Source organism: Erinaceus europaeus, chromosome X (genome assembly GCF_950295315.1).
Source record: "Erinaceus europaeus chromosome X, mEriEur2.1, whole genome shotgun sequence".
In the NCBI taxonomy this organism is placed as follows: Eukaryota; Metazoa; Chordata; class Mammalia; order Eulipotyphla; family Erinaceidae; genus Erinaceus; species Erinaceus europaeus.
In genome coordinates, this window is record NC_080185.1 from 23,966,688 (window position 1) to 23,984,675 (window position 17,988).

General features: G+C 41.6%; 1 protein-coding gene across 3 annotated transcripts in view; it reads right to left on the reverse strand.

Annotated features, from left to right (window-relative positions):
- Positions 1-567: 567 nt before the first annotated feature.
- PHF6 (PHD finger protein 6) overlaps positions 568-17,988 on the reverse strand; it is a 69,034-nt gene continuing 51,613 nt past the window's right edge. For 2 of the 3 annotated variants that reach the window (XM_016185520.2, XM_007517004.3), the window contains exons 9-11: positions 16,031-16,164; positions 4,169-4,283; positions 568-3,833 (exon numbers count right to left, since the gene is read on the reverse strand). In XM_016185520.2, the coding sequence (XP_016041006.1) occupies positions 4,169-4,283; positions 16,031-16,164 (249 nt within the window). In that variant the 3' untranslated portion in view covers positions 568-3,833. The remainder of the gene's footprint in view (positions 3,834-4,168; positions 4,284-16,030; positions 16,165-17,988) is intronic. The other variant, XM_060182785.1, reaches the window with a different exon arrangement.

Sequence of the window (17,988 nt, forward strand, 5' to 3'; positions counted from 1 at the left end):
GCAATTAAAACACACTAAACAACAGATTTTGAATACATATACACCTAGCACCACCAACTTGTGTTGTAATGCATATCAATCCACGGTGCCGGTATTATCCGGAATCTGTTTTTCCTCCCTCTTAAGTAGGAATGTAGGCTAGGAACTTTGTGTATGAAATGAACATGTTCAACTCATTGAAACTTTCATTTCTGCCCTGACTATGACCACCTCAATATATAAACCCGGTACTAGAAGTAAGTTGTCTATTGCACTGCCGGTCAATTTCAATCTATAAGGTAGGATCTCTTTTTGACTAGGAAATCTAAATCATATGAAAATAAAAGAACCAAGATATACTATACACATTTGAAAGTTGGCCACTCCAAGACAAAACCATTATATTATGAAACGTTGAACTGAATTCAGAATCTCATCTTTTCTCTCCCCATACTTGTTTGATGACAAGGTATCAAAGGAACAGGACATTTCACCTTCAAAGCAAGACTAAAAGGAACACAGCACTACTGCTGTTACAAATAAGTTTCATTACACGTTTTTCACACAAAGAAGACGTACATACAAACATCAAAGTCATAACTCATTTATTGAATGAATAGTATATGCAAGAGAATATCAATAAAAGGAAACTAATTCTACAAACTACAATTTGAAAACAAAGCCAATATAACAGGAACAAAATATACATAATATGAGAGGAATGTTTGATTTTGACCCATTTTGCATTCCTTATCTTTACAATTAGCCTAGATGTCTGTTAAAACAAAACGGTATACCTTGGTCTAACTTTAGCGCTTTTTAAAAAAGCAACAACATTCTAGAACACTTTTGCTTTGAGATACTTAAGATTCACACATTTCAAGTATATAGATTCTGATTGAACAGTAGATCTACATAGCTTGTTATTTTCTTAATATCTTGAGTAGCGTGTACTCCTGAGCAAGTACTTTCTGAAATTCTGAAATCGCTGATCTTTGAAATAAAAATTATTTCACTTGTGGGTTCTTAATAAATTGAGATGAAAATACAATTCACCCCTACCCCCTTCCCCCAGGAACAAAGAGTTCTTATTAAAGTATAGAAACTCAAGCCTATCTTTTCTACTCTAGAGAACATTTCTTACTAACATTTCTGGTAAGGCAATAAATGCTCCAGGATAATCTTCAATATACGCTTGCAAAGATCACACTGTTTAATATCAATAACAAAAAACAAAACCAAAAACGGAGGGAGGGGGACGACAAAGGAAAGGCGCCTCCAAATTTCAGCTAAAATATGCATAAAAAGAGAGTCATGGCAGTATTTCTTGAAATGGTGTAAATGTTACAGACTTATCAAATAATGTCATGCTTATTAAAACTACAGTTTAAGGACTTAAGAGATGAACAGTAAATACACTGCTGAGGTCCATTTTTCTAAATATTCATACACCACAATGTAATTACTACCCGGAAGATGATGATGATGATGATGATGCTACTTGGGAACATAAGTACTGTACAATTTTTACATTGTAAGGCACTTTGACTCAGCATGTGACGAAAAAACAGACAGGCGATCAGTCAAAATATTGGACGTTTACAACCGAACATGATTTTTCACGTGACTTTTAAGTTACATTTCTGTTTTCAATAAAAGACGGCTTCGCCAATCACACCACAGTGAGAAAAACAATAGGTAGCCAGCCACTTACCTAGCCAACCAAAAGGTAAAGTGCTATTCTGGTTGCTAGCGGCAGAGGAAGGGTTGAAGAAACCCATACAAAACACGGTACAGGTTTTGTTACGTGATAAACTCATCAACTGACAGCTAGAGTATTTGAAGTCCTTGATATGATTACTGACTGGCCATTATTACCCCACGGCACCTTCCATTTCCCCTAAAAAACATGGTTACAGTAGTTGTCCCCAAATGAAGGTGCTCTGTTGTTCCGTGGGTAGGTCCTATGGCACACAATGTAAAAATAATCTAGAGACACAGTGATTCAAAGAGTTAAAAACAACGGGTTTCAAGCTGTTGTAAGGAAATAAAATACAGATCCTTTGGGAAAAGTCACATAGCTTGGTAAACATACATCTAGATCTGTCGTTGCACTTCAAGTCATGGTGAATTTTGAAAATTCATCACATACACACATACAAAATATCCAATGGCATATTTAGAGCAAAAAGATAAAACCAGCACGCCCCACTACTAATGCTAGTTTCCTTCTAATAATGACAAGAGAGGGTTAAAATAAAGCACTCATTGAGTCCCTTGACGTTAGCAAATGTGGGACTACACACTTGATGAATATGACCTTAAGGGACTAGCAGTTAAAAAAATCATTCATAAAGCACAGTGTAATTTTCCACCTGTTACATTTGAAAAAATGCTTCTTCATCAGCTGCAGAACATCATGATGTACTTAGCAACTTAACAGCTTTATTTCTTTCTCGTTGGTAAATTTGCCTTTAAAATGTGGTAGGTTAACTAATTCATTCAGAAACCAGAATTCCCTACCCTTGATATTGAGGTGCTAAGGTGATATTAGGCAGACCACAACTACTGTTTTTGGTTTTGCCATAAATAAATGTATAAATGTGCTTCAGCAGGTAAGTGGAAGAAAATATCACTGGCTAGAAATGCCAGTGAGAAAATCCTTTCTAGAAATCTGGGTTCTTGGGCTTTGAGAAACAACTCGGATTGAGCAATAAAACACTGAGCCCCACCAGGAGAAAAGCAGGGCAATACCAAAAGCCTATTTAATACATAAGCAAAGCAATGAATGAAGACATTAAAATATTAAATAAAGGTTCTAAAATAGTGGTCACAACATTAAAAAATAAATACTGTTTTCTGCAAAGACGGTTTTTTTTTTTTTAACCTTTTTTTTTTTTTTTTTTAAAACTCCTATAGCACGAGACCTCCTTATGTACTTTGGGCCAATACATGAAGTGCTCCACACAACACGGCACTTGAGAGGAAAGGGTTTCAGACACGGTGGCTAAAGTCCTTAATGAGTCCTTTACTTCTTAAAGAGGTTTAATTTGCTGTTGCCGGAAGTTTGTTTAAACTTGGAAGGATCCAATCATGTTGCACGAAGCTCTTTGTATGACAATGGAAAGAGAAGAGGTTTATAGTCAAGAGAATTTTGGCATAAGCACTGGAGCTCATAGCTTACAGTCAGTCACCAGTTGCCAAGTCCATGCTGGTCAGGGAGAACAACTTCAACAGGAACCAAATGAAAAAGCTTTAGCACACTTCTTGGAGGAGATTTTTTTTTTTTAAAGCATGTGCTGTCAAAGCCAAGAGAAAAAAAAAAAAAAAAGATGGTGGTTTTCTTCATTTGTAGCCTCCATTAGTTGCATGTGAAGACAAAAAAAAAATCCCAAATTCCCGTATGTTGTCGCCACCAGAGGTGTGCTTGCACTGTAAAGTGAGATCTGCTTATGCTTTTCCCTTCAGTATGAATCCACTAAACAAACATTAGACACACTAAACAGAAGAACTTCGTTCAGTCCAGGAATATAGCTTACTTCATGTCAATGTCTGGTTTAACTGCTGACACTATACACAGGGTTAATAGTGTTTCAATTGCTTCCCAGAAACTGCAAACTACAGCTATAGAATATTGACACGTGTCAGACTCTGCCATCTAGTGAAGGCTCGTAAAACAAAGAAGACAGTTTTTAGGCAGTTCAATGAAGGATCTAAGAGTCGGGCAGTAAAAAGTTACAGACCCTTTTTGACTTTAGAAAAGAGTGAAAAGGAAAAAAAAAAAAGAAAAAGAAAAAGAATAGTAGTTACGGATGTCATATTCATTCCCAGTTTTCTAACTCTGTCCCATGAACCTGTTTAAGAGATGATAAAGAGACGTAAAATATGACGCGTACGGGGAACACAATGAATGCAGTGTTACGGGGGAGCAAGCTTATCTCATTTGTTTGACATTACAACTAGGTTTGTTGATAATGGAGAGTTATGTTTTTCTTTTTCTTACAAAAATCAGCTAGTTAAAAAGAAAAAAAAAGAAACAAAACCTGCAAGCCTACACAAGCTTTTGCATCATAGTAACATGCTTAATAATAATAGCATGGAAAATCATCCTGTACTATTATTGATTCAATATGTACTCATCAGTCTGTAAGTATCCTGACAACAGACGCAATGTAATGAACATTCATACCTAGTTTCCATTAAGTTGCTGCTGATCAGTTGCTGTTTTGCCCCGGCTTTTACTCTCTCGTTCCTCATCTTCTTCGTCTCTCTCATCATTTCCACTATGATTTTTACAATATAGTCTACGATAAAAGATAAAAGATTTTCAAACCACTTTGTCATTGGATGAGAGTACAAGTCATTAGTCGATGAGGCTGGTGTCCACAGAAACTGTGTGTTTGCACCACATTAAAATTAAAAACTCAGCTTTGGTCCAATCTGAAAATATCAACGTTCAAGGGCATAGCTGGAATAATCCAGTTCTGTACTATTTCATATACATCACTTAAAGGCACAGGAAATTATAGTTTTAAATGGTTTAAAAGTTTTTTAAGTTTTCTTTCTTTATTCCCTTTTGTTGCCCTTGTTGTTTTATTGTTGTAGTTATTATTGTCATCGTTGTTGGATAGGACAGAGAGAAATGGAGAGAGGAGGGGAAGATAGAGAGGGGGAGAAAAGTCACCTGTGAATCGACTCCCCTGCAGGTGGGGAGCTGGAGCTCCAACTGGGATCCTTACGCAGGTCCTTGTGCTTTGCACCACGCACGCTTAACCCACTGTGCCACAGCCCGACTCCCAAAGTTATCTTTTTTTTATTTAGTAGACAGTAACAGCCAAAAATCAAGAGGGAAGGGAGAGAGACAGAGACACCTGCAGCAGTGCTTCACAACTTGTAAAGCTTCCCCCCTGTAGATAGGGAACAGGAGCTCAAACCTGGGTCCTTCTGCATTGTAACCACCTGGCCCTGGAAATTATATTTATATACACTACTCACATTTTATGAGTTTTTTTTGTTGTTGTTGGGGCTTCACCACTCCAGGCTTTTTTTTTTTTTTTTAAATAGAGGCAGAGACAGAGAGAAAAACATCAACAGCACCGAAATCGAACAGTGTGGTAGGAGTTGAGCTGGGTTGTAAGTGTGACAAAGCAGGCACACTATCCAGGGGAGCTATCTTGTCGGCCTGAACGGATCTGTTCAAACGCTTTTTCCTCATTAGTGGCCTGGCCCTCATGAGAAGACCTGATGGTTTCCCAGGCACTGCATTTAATTATTTCTCCTAATCTGGACTAGTTCTTCCACCTCCCTTTTCTCTCTTCACACTGACTTTTGGAAAAAAAAAAGAGTTCAAGTGGTCCGGGAGGTGGCACAGTGACTAAAGCGTTGGACTCTCAAGCGTGAAGTCCTGAGTTTGATCTCTGGCAGCACATGTACCAGAGTGATATCTGGTTCTTTTTCTCTCTCTCTCCTCTCCTATCTTTCTCATAAATAAATACAAATCTTAAAAATGTGGATGTGTCTACCTGTGGCACTCGTTTATTTGGTTCTCTCTCACCCCTTGTTTCCTACAGAATGAAAATAAGGTCTTATGGGCTCCGTTAGTTTCCAGTTCAATGTTCTTGAAGCCCTGGATACTCAGAGAAATGATCTGATCTTATTGCCAGAGAGTAGTTTCAGGAAGCTCTGCTTCTAACCAGGACTTGGCTAAACCCTTGCTTCCGATGCAGCTGGAGATTGAACCTGGGACTTTCAGTGCCTCAGGCATGAGAGTCTTTTTGCATAATCATTAGGCTGTCTCACGGATGCTCTGCTACTGATGCTGTTTAATCATTTGATTGAGGTCTTGGTGGTGGCCAGATATCTCCATTTAAAGGGACTGTTACCCTCTTTACAATCAGTGAGTAGGACCTGGGAGGTGGTGTACTGAGGAGGACCCTGAGCTTGGGAGCATCTGGTCCTGAGATGGATCCCCACCTTTGCACACAAGAGGGGTGCTCTGGTTCTCTGTCTCTCACTATACTGTGCTAATAAGTACAACGTTTTCTTTTTAGTCAAATATTTAAAGACATTTTATTTATTTATGAAATAGAAGCAGAGAGAAAATGAGAGGGAAGGGGGAGAGAGAGAGAGAGAAAGAAAGATACTTGCAGCATTGCTTCACAACTCATGAACTTTTCCCACTTACTCAGGTCCTTGAGCACTGTAACATGTGTGCTTTAACAAGTATACCACTGCCTGGCCTGAAAACATTTTATTTTAAAAAAAAATGTTTGTTTTTTTTTTTTAAAAAGATAGACACCAAGAGGCTGAGAGAAAATGAAAGAGATCACAGTATTGAAACTTCCTTCAATGTAGTGGGGGTGGTCTTGAACCTGGACTGTGCATATGTCAAAGCAGCACATTATTATCCAGATAAGCTATTTTGCCAGTCCAAATAAAATATTTCAAACAATAGTAGTCCAAGGAGGTGGTGCAGTGGTTAAGGTCCTGGACTCTCAAGCATGAGGTCCTGAGTTTGATCCCTGGCAGCACAAGTACCAGAGTGATGTCTGGTTCTTTCTCTCTTCCTCTCCCTCTCATTAATAAGTATTAAAATATATATTTCAAAAAGGAAATGAGCAAATAATACCTGGAGTAAAACTTTGACATCCTATTCTGACGTAATTTGCATATGCACACTGCATATTTGAGATTCATTCTATTTTTAATGAAATTTATGCCATCCTAAATATTTTTCTTTTTTTATTTATTCCCTTTCGTTGCCCTTGTTGTTTTATTGTTGTAGTTATCATTGTTGGATAGGACAGAATTGGAGAGAGGAGGGGAAGACAAAGAGAGGGAGAGAAAGACACCTGCAGACCTGCTTCACCACTTGTGAAGTGACTCCTCTGGAGGTGGGGAGCCAAGGGCTCCAACCAGGATCCTTACACTGTTCCTTATGCTTTGCACCACATGCACTTAACCCGCTGCGCTACCACCCGACTCCCTAATTTTTATTTATTTATTACTGTATAGAGACACAGAGAGAAACTGAGAGGAAGGGGGAGGCAGAGACACCTGCAGCCCTGCTTCACCACACGTAAAGCTTTCCCCCTGCAGGTGAGGACCAGAGGCCTGAACCCGGGTCCTTGCACACTGTATCATGTGCGCTCAACCAGGTGCACCACCACACAACCCCCATACTGGACTTTTCCTTCTTTCTTTCTCTTTCTTCCTGTCTATCTGCCTGCCTGCCTACCTGCCTACCTACCTACCTGCCTATCTTTACCAGAGCACTACTCAGACTGACCTCTTAGGTCAGAAACTAAGCAGAATTAGGCATGCTTAGTACTTGGGTGGGAGAAAACAGCACTATAGATGACTTTGCACAAAGGTTTAGGATGTTTTAATGTTGTCCATAAATAAATAAATAAATACACAAACAAAACTAAAAGATATTCAACTGATGCCCTCTTGTGGTCAATAGTGGATCAGACAGAAATTATCTGTCTCCGTCAAAAATGCATGCTTCCAACATCTAAGAGGATGGTGGGATTGTGAAGGCAGTAGTAACAACTGACTTTTTCGTTTACTTTTTATTTTCATGTCTACAAAAATCCTAATCCCTGGAACATGGTGGTGGAGGAGGACCTCGGTGTGAGTTTAGAGCAATATGTGGAAAACTGAGAAATGTTACACATGGACCAACTATATTTTAACTATATTTTACTGTCGACTGTAAACTGTTAATCCTTTCTAAGAAAGGGAAAACGAATCTTAATCATTGTCAAAGAACTATGGGGAACCAGTAAAAATGCTGCATATTGGGAAATCACCTTTACAAAATTCAGTGCATCACTATCTGAATCTATGCTTTTGAATCAACAAAATTTATGGGGAGCTTTTCCCCTAACTCTATTATAGATATAATCAACTACAGTTCTGTACATGAATCTAACTCCCTTTTTGCTCATTTGTCTTTTTCTTACCTGAAGACTTGACTTCTTCCAACATGAAGATCCCAAAATTTCATCTGCTCTATTCTTACCTTTAGGTTCCTGATTATTAAACAGTTTATTCTGCTTCATATCTTAAATGCTTTTCAGCCACCAAGTTGCAGATGCTATCATGATGCTGACCTGACTGCCCTGGCCAAAGACCTCACCAATGTGTCCTGGAACCCCACCTCCCTAGAGCCCTGCCCCACTAGGGAAAGACAGAAACAAGCTGGGAGTATGGATTGCCCTGTCAATGCCTATGTCCAGCAGAGAAGCAATTACAGAAGCCAGTCCTTCCACCTTCTGCACCCCATAAAGGTCTTTGGTCCATACTCCCAGAGGGATAAATGAAGTTTCCAAAGGAGGGAGTGGGATATGGAACTCTGGTGGTGGGAACTGTATGGAATTGTACCCGTATCTTTTTTTTTTTTAAATATTCATTTTATTTATTTATTCCCTTTTGTTGCCCTTGTTGTTTTATTGTTGTAGTTATTATTGTCGTTGTTGTTGGATAGGACAGAGAGAAATGGAGAGAGGGAGGGGAATACAGAGAGGAGAGAAAGATAGACACCTGCAGACCTGCTTCACCGCCTGTGAAGCGACTCCCCTGCAGGTGGGGAGCCGGGGTTCGAACTGAGATCCTTATGCCGGTCCTTGTACTTTGCGCCACCTGCGTTTAACCCGCTGCGCTACAGCCCGACTCCCTGTACCCGTATCTTAAACCACAGTCGTTGGGATGCGGCATCATCTAAGTTCATTTCCCACGTCTACGCTCGACCGGACCTGCCAATATACGCGGATATCTTCGCCCACCCTGTCCAACGCTTGACGTCTCGTCATCCAATCTGGTCCCCTACGTCTACACTGAACTTCTCTGTTCCAGACTCTTGGAAACAGAGTTGGCAGTCAGCTGAGGTCAAGAACAAACACCTCATCACAGACCCCTGCAAGCGTCAACCCGGCTTTGACCTAGCACGTTATGATTGGGCCCTCCTCAATCGCTATGGAACAGGCCATGGCCCGTGCGCCGCTATGTTCCATCGCTGGGGAGCCAGAGACGACCCGAACTGCCCCTGCGGCTCCAGACAGACTATGACCCACACAGTCAACGACTGCCACCTCTCCAGATTCAAAGGAGGTCTCGAAACTTTACATCAGGCTCAACCTGACGCTGTTGACTGGCTACGGAAGAAGGGCAAACGCTAGAAGACCACAGTCTTGTCTATCATTATTGGACCACTAGTAAAAAAATTAAAGAAAATGATAATAATATAGATTTTTTAATATTTATTTCCTTTTGTTGCTCTTTTTTATTGTTGTAGTTATTATTGTAGTTGTTACTGATGTCATTATTGTTGGATAGGGCAGACAGAAATGGAGAGGAGGGGAAGACAGAGAGGGGGAGAGAAAGATAGACACCTGCAAACCTGCTTCACCGCCTGTGAAGCGACTCCCCTACAGGTGGGGAGCCAGGGGGCTTGAACTGAGACCCTTACGCCGGTCTTTGTGCTTTGCATCACTTGAGCTTAACCCGCTGCACTACCGCACGACTCCCAAATACATTTTTTTTTTAAAAAAAAGAGTTCAACCTTGGGGGCCAGGCAGTGGTGCACCCAGTTAAGCACACACATCACAAGTGCCTGCTCCCTACCTGCAGAGGGTAAGCTTCACCAATGGTGAAGGCGGTGGGTGTCTCTCCCTCTCTCTATCTCCCCTCCCCCTCTCAATTTCTCTGCCTCTCTCTAGTAATAAAAAGAAAAAAAAAAGAATTCAACCTTTAACTGTCTAGTTCTGTTCTCTGAGCAACTTAATAAAAACCAGAGTGCTAACTCTTTTCCTCAGCTCTGACAACCACCACCACTTCTCCGCCTCTGCCCAGTCAGCAGACAGTCTCTGGACTAGGGAGCATTCTGCTAGGGCACCCTCCAGGCTTTTGGTATTCTTTCAGCGTGGTGGAACTGGAAAATTACCTCTGTCCACCTAACTGTGTCATAAGAGGTACCAGCTCCAATGGGTTAGGAGGCTGGTAAGCTGGGTCAGACTTCACGCCTTCACTGAGTTGGGCCCAAGTGGTATTGTTATACTGACTGCTGCAAGGACTCCCACAGAAGAACAATACGTGATGCTCACCTGTTGGCAAGTTCCTGTCTATATCCTTCTGGAGGAGAGCGACACTGCCTGTAGTAAATTCAAGCCTAAAGTATAAACGAGTCTAAGATGGACTGAGCGGTCTACTTGTATTTTTTTTTCCCTTTTGTTGCTGTTGGAACTCGGATTTCATGCCTGTGCAATTCCACCATATCTGACACTCTTTGACTCTTTTCTGTCTTTTTTGCTTTCAGTCTCCAAGAGGAAGGGAAGGAGGGAGGGTAGAGAGAGACACTGGATGGTGGACACCTGGCCAGTGCATAGGTTACTAGGCACAAAGACCCTGGTTCAAGCCACCAGTCCTCATCTGGAGGGGACAAGCTGCACTAGCAGTGAAGCAGTGCTGTAGGTTTCTGTCTCTCTCTCTCTCTCTCTCTCTCTCCACCTCCCCGTTACCTCTCAATTTCTTTTTTATTTTTTAAAATTTTTAAATGGTTTTTAAAATTTTATTATTATTTATTTTACCTTTTGTTGCCCTTGATTTTTTTGTTGTTGTTGTAGTTATTGTTGTTGTTGATGTCTTCGTTGTTGGATAGGACAGAGAGAAATGGTGAGAGGAGGGGAAGACAGAGAGGGGGAGAGAAAGACAGACACCTGCAGACCTGCTTCACCGCCTGTGAAGCGACTCCCCTGCAGGGGGGGAGTTGGGGGGTGGAACCGGGATCCTTTCAGTGGTTCCTGTGCTTTGCACCACGTGCGCTTAACCCACTGTGCTACCGCCTGACCTCCTACCTCTCAATTTCTGTCCTATCAAATAAATATAATAAAAAAAAGTAGTTAGCGGTTCTCAGAGACAGACAGGAAGCAATCACTTCGGGAGTTATCAGGTTAAGACTGAACCAACCGAGCTTCTGAGGGTTGGGCCCAAGGGGACCGACCACTTTTAAAAATCAAAGCACAGGGCTGGCAAAATAGCTCAGCTGGAGAGTGTGCTGCTTTCTTATGTGAGTGACCCAGGTTTGAGAGGTTTGAGGCTGGCCCCCACCACACTGAAGGAAGTTTTGGTGCTATGATCTCTCTCTGTCTTTTTTTATTATTTCCTTTTTGTTGCCCTTGTTGTTTTTAGTGTTGGAGTTATCACTGTTGTTACTGATGTCATCCGTTGTTAGATAGGACAGAGAGAATTGGAGAGAGGAGGGGAAAGACAGAGAGGGGGAGAGAAAGATAGACACCTGCAGACCTGCTTCACCGCCTGTGAAGCGACTCCCCTGCAGGTGGGGAGCTGGGGGCTCAAACCGGGATCCTTACGCTGGTTCATGTGCTTTGCGCCACCTGCGTTTAACCCGCTGTGCTACCACCTGACTCCTGCTATGATCTCTTTCATGCCTTCTCTGTCTCAATTACTTCATGTATATTTAAGTGTATAATGGACATGCATTAACTTCACGTGTTCAACATAATAATTTGACATTTGTAACAACTGCCAAAGGACCACCACGGTAAGTCTGTTTCCTGTCTGTTATTAGCAATTGTTCAAGTTTGCAATATTGTGTTGTTGCTGTTATTTCTGGACGTCATGGTGGACGCTCTATCTCTCCAAATTTAATTTGTTAAAAAAATTTTTTTGGTAGACCTTTTCATAATTATAATTGACTTTGCAAAACATGTTTTTTTCTTGGAAATGGTGGGCCTGTTCTTAAAAAAAAAAACCCCCAAAACACACAATGTCTTGTTTTGCTATAGCTAGGGCCGCTCCCAGCTTACACTTTCAGACACAGAGAGAGGTAAAGACATGACAGCAGGCACAATATCCAGGTGAGCTAGCTCTCTGACTCTGTTTTCTTTATTGAGACAATTTTATTTCACAATCATCAACACAAATGTTTTTATTAAAGAATAAATGCCATATATTCCTTTTAAAGAATTTTTAAGACAGGGAGATTTTTTTTTAATTTTTATTATTATATCGTTATTTATTTATCTTTAAAACTATTTTATTTATTCCTTTTTGTTGCCTTGCTGTTTTATTGTTGTAGTTATTATTGTTGTTGATATCGATGTTGTTGGATAGGACAGAGAGAAATGAAGAGAGGAGGGAAGAGAAAGAGAGATACCTGCAGACCTGCTTTACTGCTTGTGAAGTGACTCCCTTGCAGGTGGGGAGCAGGGGCTGGAACCGGGACCCTTACGCTGGTCCTTGCACTTTGTGCCACCTGTACTTAACCTGTTGTGCCACCGCCTGACTCCCCTATATAGTTATTTATTATTGGGTAGGGACAGAGAGAAATTGAGAGGGGAGAAGGAAGCAGAGAGGGAGAGACAGAGAGACACCTACATCCTTGCTTCACCACTTGTGAAGCTTTCCCCCTGTAGGTGGGGAGTGGGGGCTTGAACCTGAAATCTTTTGTGCACTGTAATGTGTGCACTTAACCAAGGAGCACCGCTGCCTGGCCCCTTCTTCTTTTAGAATTTTTAAAACACTTATTTCATTATTTTTTAAATTTTTAAAAAATATTTATTTATTCCCTTTTGTTGCCCTTGTTGTTTTATTGTTGTAGCTATTATTGTTGTTGTTGATGTCATCATTGTTGGATAGGACAGAGAGAAAAGGAGAGAAAGAGAAAGACAGACACCTGCAGACCTGCTTCACCACCTGTGAAGCGACTCCCCTGCAGGTGGGGAGCCGGGGGCTCAAATTGGGATCCTTATGCCGGTCCTTGAGCTTTGCGCCACCTGTGCTTAAGCCGCTGTGCTACCGCCCGACTCCCTTATTTCATTATTATTTCCTTTGGATAGAGACAGAGAGACGTTGAGGGGGTGGGAGACAGACAGACAGACAGACAGACACACACACACACACAGAGAGAGAGAGAGAGAGAGATGGAGGCTTGCAACAGTGCTTCACTGCTTTATGTAGCTTCTCTGGTAACCATCAACCTAAGGATACTTTGAAAGGGGGGGTCCCATCTACTCCCAGGTCATTCTGAAGTGCAGTCCTACTTAAGAACACTGTTTAACCACTACTTCAATAGTACAAAAGACATTTGCTCTTGGCTTCTTAGAGATGCTCTATTAAGATGACTAGTTTACTGAGAACACACTCATATTTACAGCTCAGAACTGGATGTTGAATGTTGTCTTTTCACAGACTTTTTTCTGTCCCCTCCCTATTTGTCCCCTATTTGTGAACAGTCTTTAAATTGCTAGAATCTAGCAGCACTGGTTCGATTTTTCTGGTTCATTTATTAAATGAAACACATACATTGTCTCAGATTGTCCTATAGTTTCCTTGTGTGTTTTTTTGTTTGAAATGCTGTTTTTGCCATACTTGGTATCAGCCACACAAGTTTTGCAGAACAAGCCAGAATGTTTTCCATCTTTTGCTCTATGTTCAACCTCCTTATAATAATAAAGGCTTGATAGTCACACTTAACTAAAAAACACCTATGCCTTTATTGTCGTTGTTACTGACAGAGATGGGGGGGGGAGTTAGACGCTTGTAGCACTGCTTTACTGCTAGTGAAGCTTCCCCTGCAGGTGGGGAGTGGGGACTTGAACCTGGGTTCTCAACTATGATAACTTGTATGCCCTACTCAGCCATTGCCCAGCCCCCTATGCCTTTATTATTAAACAAAGTTTGTCAATTGCTATAATACAGCATTAGGATTTTTTTTTCTGCCTCCGGGGTTATTACTGGGGCTCGGTGCACGCTGGCACTACAAATCCACTGCTCCTGGTGGCGATTTCCCCCCCATTTTATTGGACAGGGGAGAGAGAAATTCAGAGAGGAGGGGAGGATAGACACCTGCAGACCTGCTTCACCACTTGTGAAGTGAACCCTCTACAGGTGGGGAGCCTGGGATCCTTTTGCTTGGGTCCTTGCGCTTTGTACTATGTGCACTTAACCTGATGTGCCACCGCCCACCCCCCAGCATTAGGATCTTATACAGTCACTCAAATGTCTTGGTGACTGACTGTGTAAACTGCTCTGTAACTGGAATAGATGTGGAGTCACTGGTTTAATGAACACTGACCATGTGAGAGTAAAGAAATACTTTCCAGCTTGCAAAGGCAAATATGAAATTCAGAGATGCTCAACAACTTATCCCCTGCCTGAATCCATAAACAGCACTATCACAGGTATACAATGACAATGCTAACTCAATATGCATAGCTAGGTGGGATATTAATTTCAAAAAAAAAAAGTGTACAGGCCAAGGAGTGGGTCACCTGGTTGAGCACATGTTACAGTGCACAAGGAGCCAGGTTCCATCCCCCTTTCCCCTACTTGCAGGGGGGAAAGCTTTGCGAGTGGTAAAGCAGCACTGTGGGTGTCTCATTACCTCTCTATCTCTCCCCTTCCCTTTTGATTTCTGACTGCCTTTATCCAATAAAGATTAAAACATTAATAATAATAATAATGAGTCCAAGTTACCACGTACAAGGATCAGGGTTCAAGAACCTGTGTGTGTGTGTGTGTGGGGGGGGAGGATTCAGAAGTGGTAAAGCAGTGCTATAAGTGTGTATGTGTGTGTGTGTGTGTGTGTCTCTCTCTAAAACAACAAAAGATAGCCACTAAGAAAGGTGGAGTCATCATGCAGGCACTGAGTCCCATCTATGATTGTTGACAGGGGAAAAAAAAAATATTGTAGGTGAGCCGAATAGCTAATTTGGATAGTGTGGTGCTTTGAGATGTGTACAACCCAGGTTCAAGCCTGGTCTCCACCACAATGAAGAAGAGAGCTCTGGTGCTGTGGTTCTCCCCCCCCCCATCTGAAGCAGCCTGGAAGAACTGGCAGGTAGTTCAGCCAGTAGGGCACACACACCACCCAGTGTCAAGACTTGGGTTTAAGTCCCGAGGTACCACATGGGAGAGCTTGCAGGGCAGAAACTTCCCAAGAGGGAGAGTGGTGTTGCTGTCTCTCTCTTCTCTCTGTCTCTCACCCTCGATCTAGGAGAAAAAGAATGGCCACTAGGAACAGTGGACTTCATGCAAGCACAGAGACCCAACAATAATCCAGGTGGCAAAAATATTAAAACATAAAAAAAAGTCATCTGGAGCAGTGAAGCCCCCCGGAGATGACAAAAAAAAAAAAAAAAAAAAAAAAAAAAGGACAACATGTAACCTTTACATTCTTTTATTATTTTCATTTTTTTGGTATTATCTTTATTGGATAGAGACAATCAAAAAACGAGAGGGAAGGAGAGATGGAGGAGGGAGACAGAGAGACACCTGCAGGCCTGCTTCACCACTTGCGAAGCTTTTCCCCCCTGCAGGTGGGGACCGGGGGTTTGAACCCGGGTCTTTGCACACTGTAATATGTGTACTCAGCCAGCTGCATCACAACCTTTACTTTCATCACTCTTCTAAGAGCAGATGTTTTCTTCACAGCTATGGTCTGTTGAAGCTATCAGTAATTCTCACCTAGTAGCTCCTATAACCCTATTTTGACTTTCTTCTCCTTCACCTTCAAGTCTTAAACATACTGTTCTCTTTATCCCAAACCACTTTCCTAACACTCTCATCTTCTCCCTTCCTATCTTAGCTCCTGCACCACCTCCTTACGGATACCCCTAAACACTCCCCAACTAGACCAGGCTAGCACCTCCTTTTATGCTGCCAAAGTTCTTTGTAAAAGTCCCCTTTGTAGGACTTACAGTCTATGTATTTGTTACAAAATCTAGATCATAGCTGTCTAACTGTGCAGTCACTTAGCATCTACAATTCTCCTCCTAGACTCTGATTTTCAGGAGGACACAATTTAGGTCTGTTTGGATCAGTGTCCCGTAGCACAATGCCTGGAATACAGGAGCCATAATAAACATGGTTGAAAGACTATCCACCTAGGAAAATGCACTTACCATTTCGCATACAGTCATCAGTACTAACTACACCTACAAATGCTGATCAAGGAAGCCACTGGCATCTGTCTAAAGCCATTGCTTACTGACAAGTTTAGGAAAACGGACAACTGTTGTGTTCTTACTTGTAAATTCCTCGTGACATATTTTCAATATATTTAGCCTTGTCTTGTACTCCACAGTGGTAATGGTAAGTCTTAACACAGGCTTTTATTTCGCATCCAATAGTAGCACCGGGCTGACTGCAAAGTGTACATTTCTGTTTAAGGGAAGAGAAAGAATAATCCTAAGTTGTATTTCAAAGTTTCTGCAATCACATTTCTTCTAGTCATACTTCAGCCAGACATTCCAGTTTACAAAGAAAACAGGCAGTTTTCTACTGAAAAGAGCACACAAAACCTATCGTATAGCAAATGTATTAAATCATGCTGCAATTTAAGTCATACTTTGATAAACTTTCTAATATTCAGCCAGCCCCTGATGTTTCTTTCCATTGCTTAACTATACTATCAGGAATCTGGCACCTAAACATAACTAAAACTTGTAATATTGTACTACTGCCAGACACTAAAAAAAAAAAAATGATATTCTGTATTTTATTGGTTGACTTCTTTTCCTCCCTAAGTTCACTTCCTACGTAACTGGGGGGCGGGGGGAGATGAAAAGATAGGGAAACAATTCTTTTCTCAGAAAATGATTGCTAGCATATAGGCAAAAGGGCAAAGAGACATTAAAGGGACTAAGAGTTTTTAAGACTTTTTCAGTGGGCTTGAGACCAGTTTTGCCTCATAAAAATGCCCTGAGACTAAGAGGTGACTGTTGAGAAAGGAGTTCTGTAAGTCAAATGAGTCTAGGAAATCCTAGTTTAAACAGAATGAACTTCTCAAGCATTTCTCTGGGATGGAGGACATAATATGCATGCCCTTTTATTTTGAGAGGGTTGAGATGGCATCTTGATGGGACAAATCCCCTTTGCAGCATACTGGGGAAAACGCTAGGGTGGTATTTATCCTAACAGTCCATGGTGCAGAGGCAAATAAGTTGATAAAAAGGAGTTTCATTTTTTTAAAATATTTATATATTTATTCCCTTTTGTTGCCCTTGTTTTTTAATTGTTGTAGTTGTTTTAAATCTCGTTGTTGGATAGGACAGAGAGAAATGGAGAGAGGAGGGGAAGACAAAGAAGGGGAGAGAAATGCTCAACAAATTGTTTGGCTTCATATGTTAACTCTCTTTTCAATCACCAGGTTCCAGATGCCACCAGGATGCTGGCTAGGCTTCCCTGGATTGAAGACCCCACCAATGTGTCCTGGAGCTCAGCTTCCCCAGAGACACAACTTACTAGGGAAAGAGAGGGGCAGACTGGGGGTATGGACCGACCAGTCAACGCCCATGTTCAGCGGGGAAGCAATTACAGAAGCCAGACCTTCTACCTTCTGCAACCCTCAACGACCCTGGGTCCATGCTCCCAGAGGGTTAGAGAATGGGAAAGCTACCATGGGAGGGGGTGGGTTATGGGGATTGGGCGGTGGGAATTGTGTGGAGTTGTATCCCTCCTACCTTATGTTTTTGTTCACTAATCCTTTCTTAAATAAAAAATTAAAAAAAAAAAAAAGAAGGGGAGAGAAAGATAGACACCTGCAGTCCTGTTTCACCGCTTGTGAAGCGATTCCCCTGCAGGTGGGGAGCCGGGGGCTCAAACCGGGATCCTTACACTGGTCCTTGTGCTTAGCGCTACCTGCGCTTAACCCGCTGTGCTACCGCCCGACTCCCGGAGTTTCATTTTTTTAAAGAGTAATCAAAGATCAGTAACTGGATTAAAATAGAATCAAAAACATTAACAATCTTTTTGCACCTTCAAAAAAAAGGCAGTTCCCCAAAGGATCACTTGTAATGGATTCAGACAAAAATCATCCATATCCAAGACTGCTGGATGATAGACTGAAGGGCACCTTCACAAAACAAGGGTCAGACTCATCACCTGAATCCGAGGATCAGACAGAATTGGTCTGATAGAATAAAATATGGATATAGTTCTATCTGAAAATAAGTCTTAGCCTCCAAAGTGATTACACTGAATCTA